We start from the raw sequence: 23,097 nt of genomic DNA, 5'->3' as shown, positions 1-23,097 counted from the left end.
ATTGCCCGACTCCGCCCCTGCCTCAGCTCATCTGCTGTTGTAAGTCTCAACCATGTCTTGTTACCTTGGGACTTGATTATTCCAATGCACACCTGGCCGGCCTTCCATCTTCCACCTTCCGTAAACTTGAGCTTATCCAAAACTCTGCTGCTCATATCCTAACTCACATCAAGATCCGTTCACCCATCACCTCTGTGCTTGTTGACCTACTTTGGCTCCTGGTTTAACAAAGCCTCAATTTTAAAATTCTCATCCCACTTTTCAAATCCCTCCATGGCCTCACCCTCCCTATCCCGGTTATCTCCTCCAGCCCTACAATCCTCAGATCTCTGCGCTACTCTAATCTGGCTTCTTGCGCAACCCTGATTTTAATCACTCCACCATTCGTGATCGTGCCTTCAGCTGCCGAGGCTCTAAGCTCTGGAATTCCCTCCCTAAACCTCTCTTTTCTCCTTTAAGACGCTCTTTAAAACCTACCTCAGCTGCCTTAATATGGATCTTGTGTGACTGTCAAATTTTGTTTGATAACGCCCCTGTGAAACGTCTTAGGACATTTTTCTACATTAAAGGTGCTATATAAATGCACGTTGTTGTTGCTGTCCAAGGTATCAGCCTTGGGTGCAGCATGTTCCACCCTATTACTGGCAGGTCAAACTTAAAAGGCACAACTCAGTCCCCAAGTTTTTGAGACAGTTCTTCTTTAAAGCAGTTACAGGTATCTCCAAACCATTGGCTAAAATCTGCTACATCGTAATTTAAAAAAAAAAATTAGACATCTGATGTCTAAAAAGGATATAATTACAAGTCAGAATCAAATTTGAATTAAAAAATACGCAGTACATAATGTCTCAGAGGTTCGGGTTTTTTATGGGTTATAAAGATATTCAATAAAATAATGGAATCCCTCTATCACAGGAAGGCATGCTGAATATCAACTATATCATCATCATCATAGACAGTCCCACGGAATCGAAGAAGACTTGGTTCCACTCTTAACATGAGTTCTTAGGTGGCTGTACAGTCCAATACGAGAACTACAGTCTCTGTCACAGGTGGGACAAATAGTCGTTGAGGGAAGGGGTGGCTGGGATTGGTTTGCCGCATGCTCTTTCCGCTGCCGGTGCTTGATTTCTGCATGCCCTCGGTGACGAGATTTGAGGAGCTCAGCGCCCTTCCGGATGCACTTCCTCCACTTAGGACGGTCTTTGGTCAGGGAGTCCCAAGTGTCAGTAGGGATGTCGCAATTTATCAGGGAGGGTTTGAGGATGTCTTTGTAACGTTTTCGCTGCCCGCCTTTGGCTCGTTTGCCATGAAGGAGTTCAGAGTAGAGCGCTTGCTTTGGGGGTCTCGTGTCTGGCATTCGAATGATGTGGCCTTCCCAGCAGAGCTGATCAAGTGTGGTCAGTGCTTCAATGCTGGGGATGCTGGCCTGGACGAGGACGCTAACGTTGGTACGTCTGTCCTCTCGGGGGATTTGTAGGATCTTGCAGCGACATTGTTGGTGGTATTTCTCCAGCGACTGGCAGTGTCTGCTGTACATGGTCCATGTTTCTGAGCTATACAGGAGGGCTGGTATTACTACAGCCCTGTAGACCATGAGCTTGGTGACAGTTTTGAGGGCCTGGTCGTCAAACACTTTTTTCCTCAGGCGGCCGAAGGCTGCACTGGCGCACTGGAAGCAGTGTTGGATCTCATCGTCAATGTCTGCTCTTGTTGATAGGTGGCTCCTGAGACAAGGGTAGTGGTCCACGTTATCCAGGGCCGCGCCGTGGATCTTGATGACTGGGGGGGTAGTGCTGTGCGGCGAGGACAGGCTGGTGGAAGACCTTTGTCTTACTGATGTTTAGCGTAAGGCCCATGTTTTCGTACGCCTCAGTAAATACATCCTGGAGTTCAGCCTCTGTATGTGCGCAGATGCAGGCATCGTCCGTGTGCTATCAACTATAATAGCATAGAGTTCACACTTATTAGCAACAAGTAGAAAATAAAGATACATTATAGATGGCTCACAACCTTCTCAAGGGCAACTAGGGATGGGCAATAAATGCTGGCCTTGCCAGCGATGCCCACATCCAGTGAATTAATTTTAAAAGTACAATGTCGATTTAGTAAAGCTCCTTATAGACCAAATAAGCTGGAGAATACTTCCTTAAAAGGAAAAGAGCGTACTTTGGGACTGAGTTCTTCCTTTTTAATTTCTGTTTTCTTCATCCATTGTACTGGTGCACAGCCGTTACAATAGGGAAATGTCTGATTCAGTTGTAGCACTCGCCTCGGAGTCGGAAAGTTGTGGGTTCAAGCTCCACTCGAGACATTTTCTTTTCCAAAAAATACACTTTATTCATATAAAAATGTTCACGATACATTGGAAAATAGTTCAGGACATTTGGATGCAGTTAGCAATTCCATAAAATTCATTTGGATGCTGACAGCAGTTCCAAACAATACACTTGCGTACATTTCATTTCAAGGTACAGTTTAGTACAATCCGCAAATCACGTTATATGTGGCACTGTACAAATAAGGGTGTTACATGGAGCAGATAAGAACAGGTTTACATTACATTCCAGGATACATTTCAATACTGATCACGAATCACGTTACATGTAGCATTATGCAGATGAAAGCAGTACACGGAACGGGTGAGGATACATTTACATTTCTTTACAAGTTACTAAACAGTGCAGAAACTTTCATTATACATGGCACAACCCAGATGTTTTTTTCAGTACATGGTGCTCTATGTATACAAACAGATTAACAAGTACAGCCCGAGGGGGAGGTCTGATTCCATCCCGAGTTTACCGTGGCAGAAGGGCCTTAAACTGTGGCTCTTCCCCATCATGCCTTTGCGGAGACTGCACCAATCTTTAGTGCGTCCGTCAGCACATACTCCTGGACCTTGGATTGCACCAGGCAGCAACATCCGGCCGTGGACATCTCCTGGCTCTGGAAGACCAGCAAGTTTCGGGAAAACCAAAGTGCGTCTTTCACAGAGTTGATGGCCCTCAGCAGCAGATGATGTCCATCTCGGTGTGTGTCCCTGGGAACAGTCCGTAGAGCAGAGTCCTGTGTTATGGAGCTGCTTGGGATGAACTTCAACTGCAACCACTGCATCTCTTTCCAGACCTGCCTTGCAAAGACGCAATCCTGAAGGAGATGGATGACAGTCTCGTCCGTATCACAGCCGACACAGGGGCAGAGTGCCGTGGTGTTGAAACCCTGGCTGTGCATGAAGGATCTGACGGGTAGGGCCCTTCTCACCGCCAACCAAGCTATGTCTTGGTGCTTGCGTGTAAACTCTGGCTATGAGACATTCTGCCAAACGAGTTCGACAGTCTGCTCATAGAACCGCCCGACAGGATCCACCATCTCCTTCTTCCGTAGGGCGTCCAGGACCTTACATGCCAACCACTGCTTTAGGGCCTTGTGGTCAAAGGTGTTTTTCTTGAAAAACTTTTCCACGAAGGACAGATGGTCAGGCATGGTCCAACTGGTTGGAGCGTTCCGTGTCAGCCTGGCCAGACCCATCCTTCGCAACACTGGGGATAGATAGAACCTCAGCACGCACTGACACTTGGTGTTTGCGTACCAAGGGTCTATGCACAGCTTGAAGCAGCCGCACACAAAGGTAGCCATCAGGATAAGGGCCACGTTTGGAACGTTCTTTCCTCCACTGTCCAGAGATTTGTACATCGTGTCTCTGCAGACAGTCCATTTTGGACCTCCAGACGAAATGGAAGATGGTTCAGGTGACTGCCACTGCACAGGAGCGTGAGATGGGCCAGACCTGCGCCACATACAACACCAAGAGCACCTCACGCCTGATGACTAGGTTCTTTCCTGCAATGGAGAGGGAGCGCTGCTTCCACCATCCCAGTTTCTGTTTGACTTTAGCGATACGCTCCTTCCAGATTTTGGTGCACATCCCGTCTGCTCCGAACCATATTCCCAACACCTTCAGGTAATCTGACTTAACGGTGAAGGGAATAAAAGGATCGGTTGGCCCAGCTCCCAAAGAACATGGCCTCGCTTTTGCTGCGATTAACCTTCGCCCCCAAGGCCAGTTCAAACTGGTCGCAGATTGCTCACAATCTGCGGACTGACTGCGGATCCGAGCAAAAGATGGAGACATCGTCCATGTACAGGGAGGTCTTGACTGAGCGCCTCCACTGCCTGGAATCGTCACCCCTCTAAGGCCTGCATCCTTCCTGATGGATTCGATACAGCACACAAACAAGACAGAGGAGAAAGAGCCTTGTCTGACTCCAGACCTGATCGGAAAGCTTTCAGTTTCCCACCCATTGATTAGAACTGTGCTACTGATGTCTGTGTAGAGCAGTTGGATCCAATTGTGGATGTCCTCCCCAAAACCCATCTTGGCGAGCACGGCCATCAGGTACGTGTGCGATATCCTGTCAAAGGCCTTCTCCTGGTTCAAACTGATTAAGCAGGTGTCCACCCTCCTGTCCTGCACTTAGGCGATCATATCCCTGAGTAGCGTGAGGCTAGCAGAGATCTTCCTGCCGGGGACAGCGCAGGTCTGATCCGGGTGGAACACCAGCTCCAGAGCAGACTTGACCCTGTTTGCGATGACCTTTGACAGGATCTTGCAGTCAACATTGATCAGCGAAATGGGCCACCAGTTTCTAATTTCCTCCCTCTCCCCCTTCTGCTTGAGGGTGACAATGCCTTTCCTCATCGATTCTGACATGCTGCCGGCCAGAAGCATACCTCCGTACACTTCCAGCAGTTCTGGGCCCATCCAGTCCCACAGAGCCGAATACACTCGACTGGTAAGTCGTCGCTTCCAAGAGTTTTACTCGTCTCGAGGGTCCGGATGGCCTTTGTCAGCTCATCCAGAGTTCGCAAGTGGTCTAGATTCTCCCGCTCGCTGTCATCCAAGACCTCCGAGATAGACGACAGGAAAGACTGGGAGGCCGCGCGGTCTGTGGGCTTGACGTCGTAAAGCCCGGCATAGAAGGATTTGCTTATTCTCAGCGTGTCAGGCTGCGAAGACGTCACAGAACCACCTTCTTCCTTTAGGCTGTTGACCACAGAGCTCTCTCTGTGTACCTTTTGGAAGAAGAAATGCGAACACGTCTCATCCTGCTCGACGGAGTGGACTCTGGAGCGGATGATGATTTTGGAGGACTCTGAGGCAAAGAGCGAGCCTTGCTGGCCTTTCACCTCTTGGGAGTTCCTCCGTGACATCGACCCCCATCGACTGCAGCAGGGGCAGGTTTTGCATACTCTTCTGGAGTTGAGACAATTCCCTCTGTCTCTCTCTCTCGCTTCCTGAACACCGTTGAGGAAGAACCACCTCTTGATGTTCATCTTGATTGTGATTCCCCGATGCACTGGTGGGAAACAGAGGGGTTTAATGGTTCTCCAACCTTTGTAATCCCTCTCGAGTTCCTCAACATTTGCCGGGGTCAACAGTTTCACATTCAGCTTCCATATCCCCATGCAAACTTTCTGGTCTTCCTGTGGGTGGCAGTCGGCCAGTTGAAGAACACCGGCGAGACGTCGGTGGATCTGACCTTGAGCGTGTGGGATACAAACAGGAAGTCTATTCTGGAACGGACGGACCCGTCTGGTCTCGACCAGGTGTATCTACGCGGTGCTCCGTTTGCAGGGTTGCTGAAGACATCGCACAGCTTGTCATTTTTTACCGTGCCCATCAGGAGTCTGGATGTGGCATCCAGTTTGCTGTCGGCTCTGCTGAATTGTCCAGCCGCATTGATGATGCAGTTGAAATCACCGCCCAGAACGACCTGTCTGGATGTCGGCAGCAGCAGTAGGAGCTGCTGGAAGAGGGCCAGCCGCTCGTTGTTGAGAGGCGGGGCACACACGTTAATTAGCCTTAGAGGAACATTTTTATATAGTACATCTACTACGAGGAAGCGGCCGCCAACCAGCTCCTTAACTTCGGTGATGAAGTGGTCTCCCCGCAGCAGAATGCCCAGGCCGGAGGAGTGGCAATCGTTGTCTCCCGACCAGACGGATGGTCTGTGGGATCACCATCACGGCCACTGCCGGTAACTGCTGCAGCCGCACTCCTGCAAGAACAGCAGGTCTGCCTTGATCTTGGCGAGGTACCCCAAGGTGGAAACACATCACGTAGTCGACTTAACGCTACGCAGGTTAATGGATGCAATCTTTAAACCCATTTTTAAATTGGTGATTACCGTCCAAACATTACATTATATCACGCAGTCCTTTGGCCTGTTCATATATAGGTTAGCTTTAAAATCGTCAGCTGCACCTGGGCTGAGATATGGGTTGCCCTCTGCTTTGGGGGTGCTTCGACCAGGGGAAGCCAGCAGTGTTGATGGGAAGTCCTCCATGTCAACTGGGCTGCCCTCGTGTTGGTTGATCCTTCTGTTCATTCCCTGTGGTGTCGTTGCTCACAACGTTCTGGAGCTGAGGTGCGCCGGTCGCTTTGTCGCTCCAGGAATTCCGGAGCTGGGGTGTTCCGGAGCTTGGCTGCGCTGGTCGCATTGGCATTTTGCCTCTTCTTCTGATGGTAATAGTGGGGGCTTTTGTGTCGCCCTTCGTCATCGGAAGAGCTGCAGCCACTGCTGTCCGTCGTGGACGGTAGCCGTCTTTTGCCTTTCGTTCCGGCAGGAGGTCTCTTTGCCTTAGGCTTGCGGGCCGCCTTCTTGATGACGAGCTGCCATTCCTGTTCCCCTTCTGCTCCCTCCTCGTCCATGGACTCGGTGTGCTGGGCAGGGGAGGGGGGAGGAAAGAGAGAGAGAGAGAGAGAGAGAGAGAGAGAGAGAGAGAGAGAGAGAGAGAGAGAGAGAGAGAGAGAGAGAGAGAGTTTCACTGCTGGGTGTTGGTGTCTGGCAGCTTGCCATAGCAGACTTCCCTTTCTCCTTCTCTCGGTCAGTGTTTGTTCGCACGGTGTCTTGGGTGGGGAGGGGTGCAGGTCTGCTCTGGGGTGTTGCGCTCCTCAGCTTCCTCTTCACCGGTCACAATTTTCTTTGCCGCCTGCGCATAGCTGAAATTGCGTTAGGGGCAGGCCTTGAATAGATGTCCAGCCTGACCACAAAGGTTGCAGCACTTGCTCTCTTTGCAGTCCTTTGTCTGGTGTCCTTCTTTCTTGCAGTTGCGGCAGATGACTGCTTTGCAGCTTGCCGCCACATGGCCCGCTTTCCCGCAGGTCCGACACACATTGGGTTGTCCAGCGTACACCATGTAGCCCCGACTTCCTCCAATAGCGAAGCTGGAGGTGGGTGCAGGATGGTTCCGCTGGCGTCGCTTTCAAAGTGACCTGGATGTGGCGCTTGCTGGTCCAAATCCCATACCAGTCGTTCACGTCGATGCTGTTGCCTGCCCCATCGACATACCTAGCGAGGAATGTCAGCACATCAATGACTGGGATGTGGGGGTTGTACATATGCACTGTGATAGTGCGCTTCCTCTGCAATGGAAGGGTGAACGGTGTTTCGGCGGTTCAGCCATCTCCTTCAATGCCTTCAGGAATTTTAGGCATTGGATGATGTTTCTGAAGGTTACATCAAAGTAACCTCTCTTCGGAAAGTCCTGCAAGGCAAAGACATCCGCAATTTTCATGCCACATGATTCAAGCAGGATTTGAGACGAAGGAGGACTGGTCGATTGGCGTTTGTCATTCCACTTCCACTCGAGACATTAGCACAAAATCTAGGCTGACACTCCAGTGCAGTACTGAGGGAGTGCTGTGATGTCAGAGGTACTGTCTTTTGGATGAGACGTTAGATCAGATCGGTCTCAATTTCTCAGGCGAATGTAAAAGATCCCATGTCACTATTCGAAGTAGAGCAAGGGAATTCTCCCCGGTGTCCCAGCCAATATTTATTCCTCAACCAAAACCACGAAAATAGGTTCTGATCAAAAGTCATAGACCTGAAATGTTTTTTCTGCTTTTCTCAGATGCAGCCTGACATGCTGAACTTCCAACAGTTACTGTTTTGATTCCACTAAAACAGATTATCTGGTCATTATCTGTGGGTAAATTGGCTGTCGTGTTTCCTACATTACAATAGTACTTAACTCTTCAAAATTACTTAATTTGCTTAAAGCACTTTGGGACACCCTTAGGTCATGAAAAGGCTGTTCGAAGACCAGGCCCTCAAATCTACCACCAAGCTCATGGTCTACAGGGCTGTGGTAATACCCGCCCTCCTGTATGGATCAGAGGCATGGACGATGTACCGAAGACACCTCAAGTCGCTGGAGATATATCACCAACGATGTCTCGGCAAGATCCTGCAAATCCCCTGGGAGGACAGGCGCACCAACATCAGTGTCCTCATCCAAGCTAACATCCCCAGCATTGAAGCAGTGACCACACTCGATCAGCTTAGCTGAGCAGGCCACATAGTTTGCATGCCAGACATGAGACTCCCAAAGCAAATGCTTTATGCGGAGCTCCTTCATGGCAAACAAGCCAAAGGTGGGCAGCGGAAACGTCACAAGGACACCCTTAAAGCCTCCCTGATAAAGTGCAACATCACCGCTGACACCTGCGAGTCCTTGGCCGAAGACCGCCCTAGGTGGAGAAAGTGCATCCGGGAGGGCGTTGAGCTCTTTGAGTCTCAACGCTGAGAGCGTGAAGAGGTCAGGCGCAGGCAGCGAAAGGAACGTGTAGTAAATCAGTCCCACACACTCCTTCCCTCGGCGAATATCTGTCCCACCTGTGACAGAGTCTGTGGTTCTCTTATTGGATTGTTCAGCCACCAAAGAACTCACTTCAGGAGTGGAAGCAAGTCTTGATTCCGAGGGACTACCTATGATGGTGATGAGGTCATGAAAGACACTATAAAAAGGTAAGTATTTCTTTCCTTTTGTTTCTCTTTAATTACAAGTGAGAAGTCCAGTCTAAAGATATCTCTTCTATTGCCAATTTTAGTTTCTAATGTGGATTCAACCACTACATTAACTCTTTATGTCATCATTATTTAATGACAATTTTTCCAAGAAAGTTAATAGTTGACAGGCAAGTAGAAAACATTTAATTTGGAACTCATTTTCACATTAGAGGTCAAGTGATGGAATTTATTTAGCGTGGGGAACTGTCTACTGGATTAATACCCCGTGACAGGCAGCTGATTGGAGGCTGGATTTTCCCATACATTCCTTCTGGTCACTTTGCAGCATGCCACCTAATGCAGTTATCATCATCATAGGCAGTCCCTCGGAATCGAGGATGACTTGCTTCCACTCTAAAAGTGAGTTCTTAAGTGACTGAACAGTCCAATACGGGAATTACAGTCTCTGTCACAGGTGGGACAGACAGTCGTTGAAGGAAAGGGTGGATGGGGAGTCTGATTTGTCGCATGGCACCGCCTCCAGTGTGCCAGAGCAGCCTTCAGCCACCTGAGAAAGAGTGTGTTCGAAAATCAGGCCCTCATATCTGGCACCAAGCTCATGGTCTACAGGGCTGTAGTGATATCTGCCCTCCTGTATGTCTCAAGAGACATGGACCATATATAGTAGACACCTAATGCAGTAGAATAAAGACAACCCCAAAACTGAGCAGATTAAAGAAACATTCTTATTACAGTCTATAACCAATATTCAAGCTTGTCACCTCGATGTAGAAAGTTGTTTAAAAATAAATGGGTGCCTTTGGGTGTTACTCCACTTTGATAAACCAAGAAAATATCTGATCAGTGCAGCAAGAAGGAATTGTGCAAGATATCTGAATGCTGGCAAATCGATTTGCAAGACATATTAGGATTTGGATTTCAATGAAATGAAGAAAAACAGTCAATTTGTAAGTCTCTATCGTAATTTGCATAATCAATTCAGTAATTCAACACAATACTTTTAAAAACACACTAGACTCATGAGCCATCTATATTGTGCTGTTATTTTAAACTGAAATTAGCAATAGAATATAGCAGGTTTTAAAAATTAAACGATTGGGGAATATTGTGTGTTTCGGTTAGGATTTTGAATTTAAGTGTTATCCATTGATGGGGAATTTGCTACAATGAGATGAAAGATAAATAATTTTATCGCCATTATTCTTCACTACAATCATCATGAAATGCATTTATATCAAAGCAACTGATCATTAATTTAAGAAGTGGCACTTAAAAAAAAGTAAGAAGAAGAACAATCATGCAGCGAGCATTGGCTTTTGTACTGCATTTCCCTTTGATTTGGCACCTTGTTTCTTCCTCCTACTCATGTTGTTCCCAAGCTTCCTGACTTGAAACTTAAATATAGTTGGAGTTGCTCAAAACTATATTCAGGAACATTGTTGTCACTTCTTTCCAATATAATTTAAACCAAAAAAGGATATCAGTTGTTGAAATCACAACCCTATCAACTACTCACAAGACTAGAGGTATAACTAACCAGTATTAAAAATAAAATACATACATATTTTGGTTATGCTAAAACCAAATTAATTTCTAGCACATTCCTATTTTCAATACACTCCCCTCCAACAAAGTTCTATTCGCATGTTCATATATTTCTTTTTAAGAATGCCATTCAAGAAAGCGAGGTTCACGATGTTGCGCGTTAACTAAAACGTTATCACAAATAAAATAACAAAGCCTGTATATCCCCCCTCCTCCTCTCCGCGTACGAACAGCGTAACCCAAACAGCGTTCAACTGCTCCAGTTCCTCCTTTGTCAATACGCAGTGAAAAGATGCGAAAAACTCAGTGAGGTACACTGCCAGCGCGATTCATCTCCCTTCTCTGAGGCAGCGTATTGTCCCTTTTCCAGTTTAATGGAAATTAAAAACACAGCTTGTAGCGGTCAGTCCACAATCGGACAGCGAAGGAAGATATAATGTACAGCTGTGACGCTCTGTGACATGCAACTGACCAAAAATTGAAATTGACTTACATCTTGAGGGATGAGAATCTCGGTTTTATCCGCTTCGCTTTCTGCTTTTTCCAGCTTCTGCCCCAGAGCTGCGGGGAGTGAGATCTTGACCATTTTGGGAGAAAATATATATTAAACTCCCCCTCGCTCCTTGGATCTTAAAATAAAAATATAAAAAATGTCGTCAGTTATCTGCGCTTCCTGCTTCTGATCTGCCCTTTCGGATTCCCTCCTCGGTTTCCGGAAGTTTCAGGGTTTGTGTGCGTGTGTTTTATGGAAAGGGAACGCCTTTTTCGTGTTCGTTTTCTTAGGTGGGCAGGCGAAAGAACGAAAGGCTTAACGGTGGTGCTGAAAACAATGTTCATTTCATTGTGGTGTGTGAAGAACTTGATTTTCCCACGTTGTTGCTTTTATATAAATGCATGTCAGTACAATATCTTTATTGCAAATTTAATCTTACGCCACAGTATTTTGAGCAACATAATTCTATTTTTTGTGCTGATCAAGGTAAAGATGAGGTGAGAAATGGAATACTTTGAAGCAGAGATACCATTATAGATATCAAAATAATAAAATACCTAGAAATTACAGTATGAAACATTAGCATACCACAGTGCGTTATTTTAAATGGAGTAACATTCAGTTCAAATAGCTAAGAATAATATCAGGCGAACCTGTTAGCGTGGCAAACGGCAATCTTTGCGTAAGTGAGAGTTCGGAGGACTAGAGTCAGAGTCAGGGGTCGCTTTCCCCAGCCACAGAGAACCGGAGAGGGGCTTCGAATGTGTGGTTAACTTCAGTGATGAATTTAAAAACAAAACTATGATTCTGTTTCTTGTATTCAAACCTCCAAACTTTATCCACGACTTTTAACAGTTACTACTTGAACTTTTATGCCACTGGCTTCGAACAGCAGCGCTCCGCTGTACTGACGTTGCTTAGAAGGACTTGACCACTTTTCCCAAGTACAGAGACATGCACGGAGCAGCCTCTGTGCTTGTTCAGTCTCCGAGTTCTCATTTCAGCAACAGCAACCACGTGGTTTCAATGAGAGTCCCTCGTCCCCACTCTCCAACTGCCCCTGTGCACGGTCCAATCAGCCGTGGAAATGAGGGGAGCTCAGAAAATACTGAGACAGGAGACAGGTTCACGTCCTTCTACTTGTGTTACTATCAGAAAATGTCCCTTTTGTGCCAAATGAGGGTAGCTTCCCATCCAATTTTCAAAGGTGCTAATTTATACTGCGTTGGCTGGGAATCTATTGCACATGCCCACTTTCGGATGCCCCCAAAAGTTAGTCACCATCCTCCGCCTGCTCCACAATGACATGCAGGCCCTGATCCTTACCAACTGATCCATCACAGACCCAATCCACGTCCAGATTGGTATCAAACAGGGCTGTGTCATCACCCCAACCCTCTTAATTTTCCTCGCCACCATACTCCACCGCACAGTCAAACTCGCTGTTAGAGTAGAACTAAACTACAGAACTAGTGGGAACCTGTTCAACCTTTGCCATCTCCCAGGCACGGTCAAAGACCACCCCAACCTCTGTCGTCGAACTACAGTACGTGGACGACGCCTGCGTCTGCGCACAGAGGCTGAACTCCAGGACATAGTCGATTTATTTATTGAGGCGCACGAAAGCACTCGCGCTAAACATCCGGAAGATAAAGGTCCTCCACCAGCCTGTCCTCACCGCACAGCACAGCACCGTCCCCCAGTCATCAAGATCCACAGTACGGCCCTGGACAACATGGACCACTTCCCATATGTTGGGAGGCTCCTATCAACAAGAGCAGGCATGGATGACAAGGTCCAACACCACCTCCAGGGCGCCAGTGCAGCCTTCGGCCACCTGAAGAGTGTTTGAAGACCAGCCCCTCAAAACTGGCACCAAGCTCATGGTCTACAGGGCTGTAGTAATACCCGCCCTCCTGTATAGCTCAGAGATATGGACGATGTACAGTAGACACCTCAAGTCTCTGGAGAAATACCACCAACGATGTCCCCAGAAGATCCTACAAATCCTCTAGGAGGACAGATGCATCAACATTAGCGTCCTCGACCAGGCCAACATCCCCAGCACTGAAGCACTGACCACGCTTGGGCATGCCACATAGTTCACATGCCAGACATGAGACTCCCAAAGCAAGTGCTCTACTCGGAACTCCTTCATGGCAAACGAGCCAAAGGTGGGCAGCGGAAGTGTTACAAGGACACCCTCAAAGCCTCCCTGATAAAAAGTGCAACATCGCCACTGACACCTGGGAGTCCCTGGCCAAAGACCGCCCGAAGTGGAGGAAATGCATCCTGGAGGGCGCTGAGTACCTCGAGTCCCATCGCTGAATGCATGCAGAAATCAAGCGCAGGCAGTGGAATGAGCGTGCGGCAAACCTGTCCCACCTACCCCTTCCCTCAACGACTATCTGTCCTACCTGTGGCTCTCGTATTGGACTGTTCAGCCACCAAAGAACTCATTTTAAGAGTGGAAACAAGTCTTCCTCGATTCCGAGGGACTGCCTATGATGATGATGGTGTACGGGGGTGTAGAACTAATCTTAAACCTTGACGGAGCCTTGTTGATTTTATAATTGGACTGAGTACAGCACGGCACGGAAGGAATGGTGCACTGTTGAAAGTATAATCTAAGATGTTGGATATGGTAAACTGGGGTCAGATCTAGTTTATGGGAGGAGGCATAAAAGATCCCACGTACTATCTAAAGGAAAACAGTGAGTTCTCCTGATGGCCAAACAAACATTCACCCCTCAACCCAATACCACTTTGTGGGACCTTGATATGTGTAAATTGCCTTCAAACCAACATTAATTCATTATGTATGAGGAACTTTAGGATGAATTGAGGACATGTGCTATATAAATGGCAGAGTTAATATATGATTATACCGTAGTATTCCTCTTTTCTAGATGCTTCTGGCAGTCAATGTTCTATTGTCTGAATAAACAATGAGCTAGTTTTGTGTGCTATGAGAAATGACAAAGTATGGATTTTGACACTGCAAACTCAGAAAGCAGATAAAAGCACAGGGAACACATGCCCCAAGTCAGTTCTGGAAAACCTGCTGAGAAGCAGACAAGGTACTAGGCTTTTTTTCATGGTAACAGGCCTACAGAAACGTTGGCCAGAAAAGTTAATGTTTTCTGCCACTAGGGGCAGTGTCACGTGCAATGTTATTTTCTACACTACAGGGTAGGTTTATTAAAGTAAGTCAGTGAGCCGAAATTATACTATAAATATTACTCTTTGTTCCCAATGATTATAAAATAAATCCATTTGTTGATTTGCATTTAGCAATATCTCTAAAATATCAGATGAGAAGATTGGAGTGGCCACATTTGCAAGATTAGGGTATCCGGTTCATATACCAAATGAGTTTCATTATTACATCCAAATCACACTATTGTATGAGTAGACATTTAGTAAAAGGTAGACTGGCCATAACTATTTGCTTACAAGAGATATTAGTGCTGGATGATCAGACTCCCATTTTCCACCCTCCATAAAATTAAGCTCATCCAAAACTCTGCTGCCCATATCTTAACTCGCACCCAGTCCCGTTCACTCGTTACTCATATTCGCTGACCTACATTGGTTCCCGGTTGAGCAACACCTAGATTAAAATTCTCATCTGGTTTTCAAATCCTTCCATGGCTTTGTCCCTCCCCAGTTCTAACCTCCACCAGCCCTAAAACCCTCAAAAATCTCTGCATTCCTCCTCCAATTCTGGCCTTTTCCACATTTCCTGCTTATCACTCCACCGTTGGTGGCTGTGCCTTCAGCTACTGAGGACTTAAGCTCTGGAATTCCCTCCCTAAACCTCTCCACCTCTCTTTCCTCCTTTAAGATGCTACTTAAACCTACCTCTTTGACCAAGCTTTTTGATTATCTGCCTCAATATCTCATGTGGCTCATTGTCAAATTATGTTTGATAACACTCCTGTGACGCACCTTGGGGTATTTTACAACATTAATGGCACTTGTATAAATGCAAGTAGTTGTTGCTTTAATTATGCTGAACCTTAAATCTAGAGCAGATCAAAACTTATAACAATGAGTTTCTAGCGAGGACGGAGTTTCAATTCACACATGATATGGTCACGTAAACTGCCAAACTGGCTGGGTCTGCAGTATTTATCTACAGGAGGCCTCCAAGCTTCAAAGCCAGCAGCAAAGACATACTGGAGCACTTTGAATGAATGCTTTGATGAGGAATAATCAGATTAGACCTGGTGATAGCTTGCTGGCATAGAGCAAAGCACCTATCTTGTGCTCTGCAGTCCTTTTGGCTCCCTCATCTATAAACAAGACAGAAAACTTCCATCTAACATAATTCAAAGTCATCCATATTTGCAGAAATATAAAAACAATCAGGTAAAACAGCAATTTTTCCAAAAAGGTACATTATTTGATTGGCTTTAGCTCAAAGGTTGACTGGGGTTTCAAACCAGATGGGTGGACATTGCAAACTACAGAAACAATGGGCCAAATCTTCCTGGAAAAATAATGGTGCATTAACGATGTACGTCGTATTTAATGTGCAAATTGGCCAGCATAGTCAGGGGATTAAAAGATACGGCAGCAAGTTGCTAATCTCCAGAACTTGGTCAATATATATGCCAGTCTGCATTTTGACTCGGACAAACGGCATCTCACCTTTAGCCTCCTTGTTATTTTTTAAAGAATTTTCTGGATTTGCACATTCATTGCCCATTAAAGTTAGGGCTCATAATTAATAGTGCAAGTACCATTTAACAATGTGATCATTCAGTATCTCCGGACCAGAAAGATCAAGTCTTATTCTTATACGTGGTTAATTCTGCGAGATTTTTTTTTAAACTTCTTTGTCTCTTTTTACTCAATAAAATGAGTCAGAATTTTGTGTCAAAATAACAGTGAAGCCAAGCTTCCAGTTTTAAAATTTTCACGAAGATTTAAAAAAAATCAAATTTAAAAAAAATTCTTACTATTCCTTTGACTTTTTTTCTTTCTTAATGCAATCTTTTATTTCTCTGTTCTTGATTGAATTTACCCCCCTTCCTGTGTTTATTTCCCAATCCTTAAATCTCATTTGGTGAAGGAGATATCCTATTGGTTGCCCTGTTCACTCAGGTCCCAGATGCTATTTCCCTCTCCAATGTTATCAGGTCACACTTTCAGCAACTTTGTGGGCAATTTTTTTTTTGAGTTTTGAGGGTAGAGGGGCAAGTCTAACTAATGGTAGACACAATTAAATTCCCTGCTACAGCAAATTCTGATGCAATATTTCTCTTTCGGTACCCAATTTGACTCTAATTCACCCTCCTTCTCTGTTGCTGCTGTGTTTCTTTCTCAATCCTTAAATCTTATTGGTTAAAGAGGTACAATGTTGGTCCTGTTGTTCAGAGGTCCCAGATACCCTGTTGCCCTGCCATTATCAGCTTGCATTTCCAGCAAGTTACAGCACAAAAAAATTGCGAGTTGAAGGGTGCAGGGGAAAAAGTCTAACTAGCAGCGTGTGCCATGAGATGCCCTGCTAAAGCAAGATTTGGCCCATTAGTTTTCCCCAAGGGAAGCACTGGTGGAAGTCCATTTTAACAGCCTTGGGCACTGATCTAACTAGTTCACATAGAAATATAAAATACCTAGATCTGTCAAATTAATCTGTCAATCAGTGGCTTAGAAACTTTGGTTTATATATAAAACTTTAAAAGAGGGATAGGGAAGGAAAAGGGGAGGATGGGTAGCAATATTAATTAAAATCATAGCACCAGAGTGTAATGAATTGAATAGAAAAGTGATCCAAACAGCATAGAATCATAGAAATTTACAGCACGGAAGGAGGCCATTTAGACCCATTGTGTCCACACCGGCCAACCAAAAGCTATCCAGCCAAATCCCACTTTCCAGCTCCTAGTCCGTAGCCCTATAGGTTACGGCACTTTAAGTGCACATCCAAGTATTCTTTTTTTTTAAATGGGGTGAGGGTTTCTGCCTCTACCACCCTTTCACGCAGTGTGTTCCAGACCCTGACTACACCCTGGGTGAAGACATTTCTTCTCATATCTCCTCTAAACCTCCCCGCAATTACTTTAAATCTATATCCCCTGGTTGTTGACTCCCTCTGCCATGGGAATCAAGTCCTTCCCATCCACTCTTTCCAGGCCCCTCAATTTTATACACCTCAGGTCTCCCCTCACCCTCCCCTGATGCAAAGAAAACAGACTCCACATCTCCAATCTTTCCTCATAGCAAATATTCTCCAGTCCAGGCAACATTCTTGTAAATCTCCTCTGCACCCTTTCCAGTGCAATCACATCTTTCCTGTAATGTGACGACCAGAACTGCACATAGTCCTCCAAGCTGTGGCCGACTCAGTGTTTTATACACTTCAAGCATAACCTCCTTGCTCTTGTATTCTATGCCTTGACTAATTCCATATGCCTTCTTAACCACCTTATCTATCTGGCCTGCTACCTTCAGGGATCTGTGGACCTGCACTCCAAGTCCCTTTGTTCCATTACACTTTTCAGTGTCGTACCATTTAATGTGTATTCCCTTGCTTTGTTGGACCTCGCCAAATGTATTATCACACTTGTCTGGATTGAGCTCCATTTGGCCACTGTGCCGCCCACCTGACCAGTATATTGATATCTTCCTGCAATCCGCAGCTTTCTTCTTCTTTATCAACCACACAGCCTATTTTAGTGTCATCTACAAACTTCTTAATCATACCCCCAACATTCAAGTCGTTGATATATATGACAAAAAGCAAGGGCCTAGCACTGAGCCCTGCAGAACCCCACTGGATACAGACTTCCAGTCACAAAAACACCCATCAACCATTACCCTTTGCTTCCTGCCTCCGAGCCAATTTTGGATCCAACTTGCCACTTTGCCCTGGATCCCATGCACTTTTACTTTTGTGACCAGTCTGCCATGTGGGACCTTATCAAACGTTTTTCTAAAATCCATATACACTACATCAAAGTTAGAGCACATGGGATTGGGGGTAGTGTACTGACATGGATTGAGAACTGGTTGTCAGACAGGAAGCAAAGAGTAGGAGTAAATGGGTACTTTTCAGAATGGCAGGCAGTGACTAGTGGGGTACCGCAAGGTTCTGTGCTGGGGCCCCAGCTGTTTACACTGTACATTAATGATTTAGATGAGGGGATTAAATGTAGTATCTCCAAATTTGCGGATGACACTAAGTTGGGTGGCAGTGTGAGCTGCGAGGAGGATGCTGTGAGGCTGCAGAGCGACTTGGATAGGTTAGGTGAGTGGGCAAATGCATGGCAGATGAAGTATAATGTGGATAAATGTGAGGTTATCCACTTTGGTGGTAAAAACAGAGAGACAGACTATTATCTGAATGGTGACAGATTAGGAAAAGGGGAGGTGCAAAGAGACCTGGGTGTCATGGTACATCAGTCATTGAAGGTTGGCATGCAGGTGCAGCAGGCGGTTAAGAAAGCAAATGGCATGTTGGCCTTCATAGCAAGGGGATTTGAGTACAGGGGCAGGGAGGTGTTGCTACAGTTGTACAGGGCATTGGTGAGGCCACACCTGGAGTATTGTGTACAGTTTTGGTCTCCTAACCTGAGGAAGGACATTCTTGCTATTGAGGGAGTGCAGCGAAGGTTCACCAGACTGATTCCCGGGATGGCGGGACTGACCTATCAAGAAAGACTGGATCAACTGGGCTTGTATTCACTGGAGTTCAGAAGAATGAGAGGGGACCTCATAGAAACATTTAAAATTCTGACGGGGTTAGACAGGTTAGATGCAGGAAGAATGTTCCCAATGTTGGGGAAGTCCAGAACCAGAGGTCACAGTCTAAGGATAAGGGGTAAGCCATTTAGGACCGAGATGCGGAGGAACTTCTTCACCCAGAGAGTGGTGAACCTGTGGAATTCTCTACCACAGAAAGTTGTTGAGGCCAATTCACTAAATATATTCAAAAAGGAGTTAGATGAGGTCCTTACTGCTAGGGGGATCAAGGGGTATGGCGAGAAAGCAGGAATGGGGTACTGAAGTTGAATGTTCAGCCATGAACTCATTGAATGCCGGTGCAGGCTAGAAGGGCCGAATGGCCTACTCCTGCACCTATTTTCTATGTTTCTATGTCTATACACACTGCCCTAATCGACCCACCTGGTTACCTCCTCAAAAAATGTAATCGTTAGTCAGACTTTGGCATCACTTTGGATGGAGTTGAGAAATAGCACGGCATCAGCCATAATAGTGGGGGTATATTATAGATCACTGAACAGTTGAGAGGAAGACGACATTCATAGACAAATTAGAACGGCATGATTCAATAGCAAGATTTGCATTTATATAGCACCTTTCATGACCACCGGACATCTCAAAGCACTTTACAGCCAACTGCAGTCACTGTTGTAATGTGGGAAACACGGCAGCCAATTTGCGCACAGCAAGCTCTAGCAAACAGCAATGTGATAATGACCAGATAAATTGTTTTTGTTATGTTGATTGAGGGTTAAATATTGGCCAGGACACCGGCTCTTTTTCAAAATAGTGCCATGAGATCTTTTACATCCACCTGAGAGCGCATACAGTGGCTTAATGTCAAAAAGAGCCACATTACAACATAATTCAAAAAGGACAGTGTTAAAAGGCTCAGAGTCTCAATGCGAGGAGCATTCGTAATAAGGTGGATGAAATGACTGCGCAGATAGCTGTTAATGGGTATGATGTAATTGGGATTACAGAGACATGGCTGGGAACTCAACATCAAGGGGTATTCAATATTCAGGAAGGACAGACAGGAAGGAAAAGGAGGTGGGGTAACGTTACTGGTTAAAGAGATTAACGCAATAAGCAAGGAAGGACATTAGCATGGATAATGTGGAATCTATATGGGTAGAGCTGCGAAACACCAAAGGGCAGGAAACGTTAGTGGGAGTTGTGTACAGACCACCAAACAATAGTAGGGAGGTTGGGGATGGCATCAAACAGGAAATTAGGGACGTGTGCAATAAGGGTACAGCAGTTACCATGGGTGACTTTAATCTACATAATTGATTGGGCTAACCAAACTGGTAGCAATACTGTGGAGGAGGATTTCATGGAGTGTATAAGGGATGGTTTTCCAGACCAAAATGTCGAGGAACCAACTAGAGAGCAGGCCATCCGAGACTGGGTCTTGTGTAACGCGAGGGGATTAATTAGCAATCTGGTCGTGCGGGGCCCCTTGGGGATTGGTGACCATAATATGGTAGAATTCTTCATTAAGATGGAGAGTGACACAATTAATTCAGAGACTAGTGTCTGAACTTAAAGAAAGGAAACTTCGACAGTATGAGACGTGAATTGGCTAGGATACACTGGAGAATGATACTTGAAGGGATAGGCAATGGCAGACATTTAAAGATCACATGGATGAACTACAACAATTGTACATCCCTGTGGCGTAAGAATAAAAAAGGGAAGGTGGCTCAACCATGGCTAACAATGGAAATTAGGGAAAGTGTTAAATCCAAGGAAGAGGCATATAAATTGGCCAGAAAAAGCAACAAACCTGAGGACTGGGAGAAATTTAGAATTCAGCAGAGGACTCAGGGTTAAATTAGGAGGGTGAAAATAGAATATGAGTGTAAGCTTGCAGGGAACATAAAAACTGACTGCAAAAACTTCTATAGATATGTGAAGAGAAAAAGATTAATGAAGACTAATGTAGGTCCTTTGCAGTCAGAATCAGGTGAATTCATAATTGGGAACAAGGAAATGGCAGACAAATTGAACAAATACTTTGGTTCTGTCTTCACTAAGAAAGACACAAATTACCTCCCGAAAATACTAGGGGACCGAGGGTCTAACGAGAAGGGGTAACTGAGTGAAATCCTCATTAGTAGGAAATGGTGTTAGGGAAATTGAAGGGACTGAAAGCTGATAAATCCCCAGGGCCTGATAGTCTGCATCCCAGAGTACTTAAGGAAGTGGCCCTAGAAATAGTAGATGCATTGGTGGTCATTTTCCAACATTCCATGGAATCTGGATCAGTTCCTATGGATTGGAGGGTTGCTAGTGTAACCCCACTTTTTAAAAAAAAGGAGAGAAAAAACAGGGGATTATAGACCGGTTAGCCTGACATTGGTGGTGGAGAAAATGCTGGAATCAATTATTAAAGATGTAATAGCAGAGCATCTGGTAAGCAGTGACAGGATCGGTCCAAGTCAGCATGGATTTATGAAAGGGAAATCATGCTCGACAAATCTTCTAGAGTTTTTTTGAGGATGCAACTAGTGGAGTAGATAAGGGAGAACCAGTGGATGTGGTGTATTTGGACTTTCAAAAGGCTTTTGACAAGGCCCCACACAAGAGATTAGTGTGCAAAATTAAAGCACATGGTATTGGGGGTAATGTATTGATGTGGATAGAGAACTGGTTAGCAGACAGGAAGTAAAGAGTGGGAATAAACGGGTCCTTTTCAGAATGGCAGGCAGTGACTAGTGGGGTGCCGCAGGGTTCAGTGCTGGGACCCCAGCTATTTACAATATACATTAATGATTTAGATGAAGGAATCGAGTGTAATATCTCCAAGTTTACAGATGACACTAAGCTGGGTGGCAGTGAGAGCTGCAAGGGGGATGCTAAGAGGCTGCAGGGGGACTTGGACAGGTTAGGTGAATGGCAGATGCAGTATAATGTGGATAACTGAGAGGTTATCCACTTTGGTGGCAAAAACAGGAAGGCAGATTATCTGAATGGTGACAGATTAGTAAAAGGGGAGGTGCAAAGAGACCTGGGTGTCATGGTACATCAGTCATTGAAAGTAGGCATGCAGGTACAGCAGGCAGTAAAGAAAGCAAATGGCATGCTGGCCTTCATAGCGAGGGGTATTGAGTATAGGAGCAAGGAGATCTTACTGCAGTTGTACAGGGCCTTGGTGAGACCCACACCTTGAGTATTGTATGCAGTTTTGTTCTAATCTGAGGAAGGACTTGCTTGCTATTGAGAGAGGGCAGCGAAGGTTCACCAGACTGATTCCTGGGATGGCAGGACTGACATGAGGAAAGACTGGATCGGCTAGGCTTATACTCACTGGAATTTAAAAGAATGAGGGGGGATCACATAGAAAATTATAAAATTCTGATGGGACTGGACAGGTTAGATGCAGGTAGAATGTTCCCGATGTTGGGGAAATCCAGAACCAGGGGTCACAGTCTAAAGATAAGGGGTAAGCCATATAGGACCAAGATGAGGAGAAACTTTTTCACCTAGAGTTGTGAACCTGTGGAATACTCTGCCACAGAAAGTTGAGTCCAGTTCGTTGGACATATTCAAAAGGGAGCTCGATGTGGCCCCTATGGCTAAAGGGATCAAGGGGTATGGGGAGAAGGCAGGGGTGGGGTCCTGAGATTGTATGATCATATTGAATGGTGGTGCAGGCTCGAAGGGCCAAATGGCCTACTCTTGCACCTATTTTCTATGTTTTCTATGTCTCATCTGAAAGACGGCACCCTCAGTCAATGAAGCACTCCCTCAGCACTGCACTGTAGTGTCAGCCTAGATTTATGTGCTCAAGCCCTTGGAACAGGATTGGAACCCACAACCTTCTGACTCAGGTGAGTGTGCTGCCCACTGAGCCATAGCTGACAAGAGTAGGAGATTTGAACTATCCAAATAGAGAAATGTGGTGAGAAAGAGGTTTTATTGCAGTGTTCAGACCCTTTTTCTCAGCTAATATTTTGCTACTCCAACAAAGAAACATCAAGTTCTGGGTAATGAAGTAGCAAATGCATGGGAGTATTGGGAAGCAGTGACCATTGTATAATTTAATTCATTTAATAGAAAAGGAGTGCTTGACTAGAAAAAAAAACTATACAGATATAAAAAGAGGCATTACCTCACTTAAATGGAAGGAAAAAGTGCCAAACAGAACTGTAGATAATTTGAAGTATTTAAACAGAAGATTGAAATGGTACAATCACATATATTCCAATAACAAAGTATAATGAAGGCTGGGGTGCCATGGGTCATAGGCAGATTAGATCACATTTGAAAGAGAGAGATGTGCTTACAGGGCAGATAATGACAGCAGCAAAAATATAATAGAAACGTTATAAAAGAGGTGGTTAGAAAGGCCAAGTACGAGAGAAAATCAGAAAAAAATCAAAAGTAGATAATAAAGCCATGAAAAATGTGTAGGAAATCTACAGAAAGGGAGGTTAGAAAGGCTTAAGAGCAAGTGTGAGAGAAAATATGCAAAATCTATCAAATGAAAGAGATTTT

The 23,097-nt window shown here is 45.4% G+C and overlaps 1 protein-coding gene across 1 annotated transcript in view; it reads right to left on the bottom strand.

Annotated features, from left to right (window-relative positions):
- Positions 1-11,091, bottom strand: part of LOC139265390 (integral membrane protein 2C-like) — an 88,885-nt gene extending 77,794 nt beyond the window's left edge. The window contains exon 1 of the mRNA XM_070882378.1: positions 10,858-11,091. Within this exon, the coding sequence (XP_070738479.1) occupies positions 10,858-10,950 (93 nt within the window). The 5' untranslated portion in view covers positions 10,951-11,091. The remainder of the gene's footprint in view (positions 1-10,857) is intronic.
- Positions 11,092-23,097: the final 12,006 nt, after the last annotated feature.

The sequence above is a fragment of the Pristiophorus japonicus genome, chromosome 6 (genome assembly GCF_044704955.1).
Source record: "Pristiophorus japonicus isolate sPriJap1 chromosome 6, sPriJap1.hap1, whole genome shotgun sequence".
NCBI classification, from domain to species: Eukaryota; Metazoa; Chordata; class Chondrichthyes; family Pristiophoridae; genus Pristiophorus; species Pristiophorus japonicus.
The sequence above is the reverse complement of the archived record's forward strand: the minus strand, read 5'-3'. Positions and strand labels throughout refer to the sequence as shown.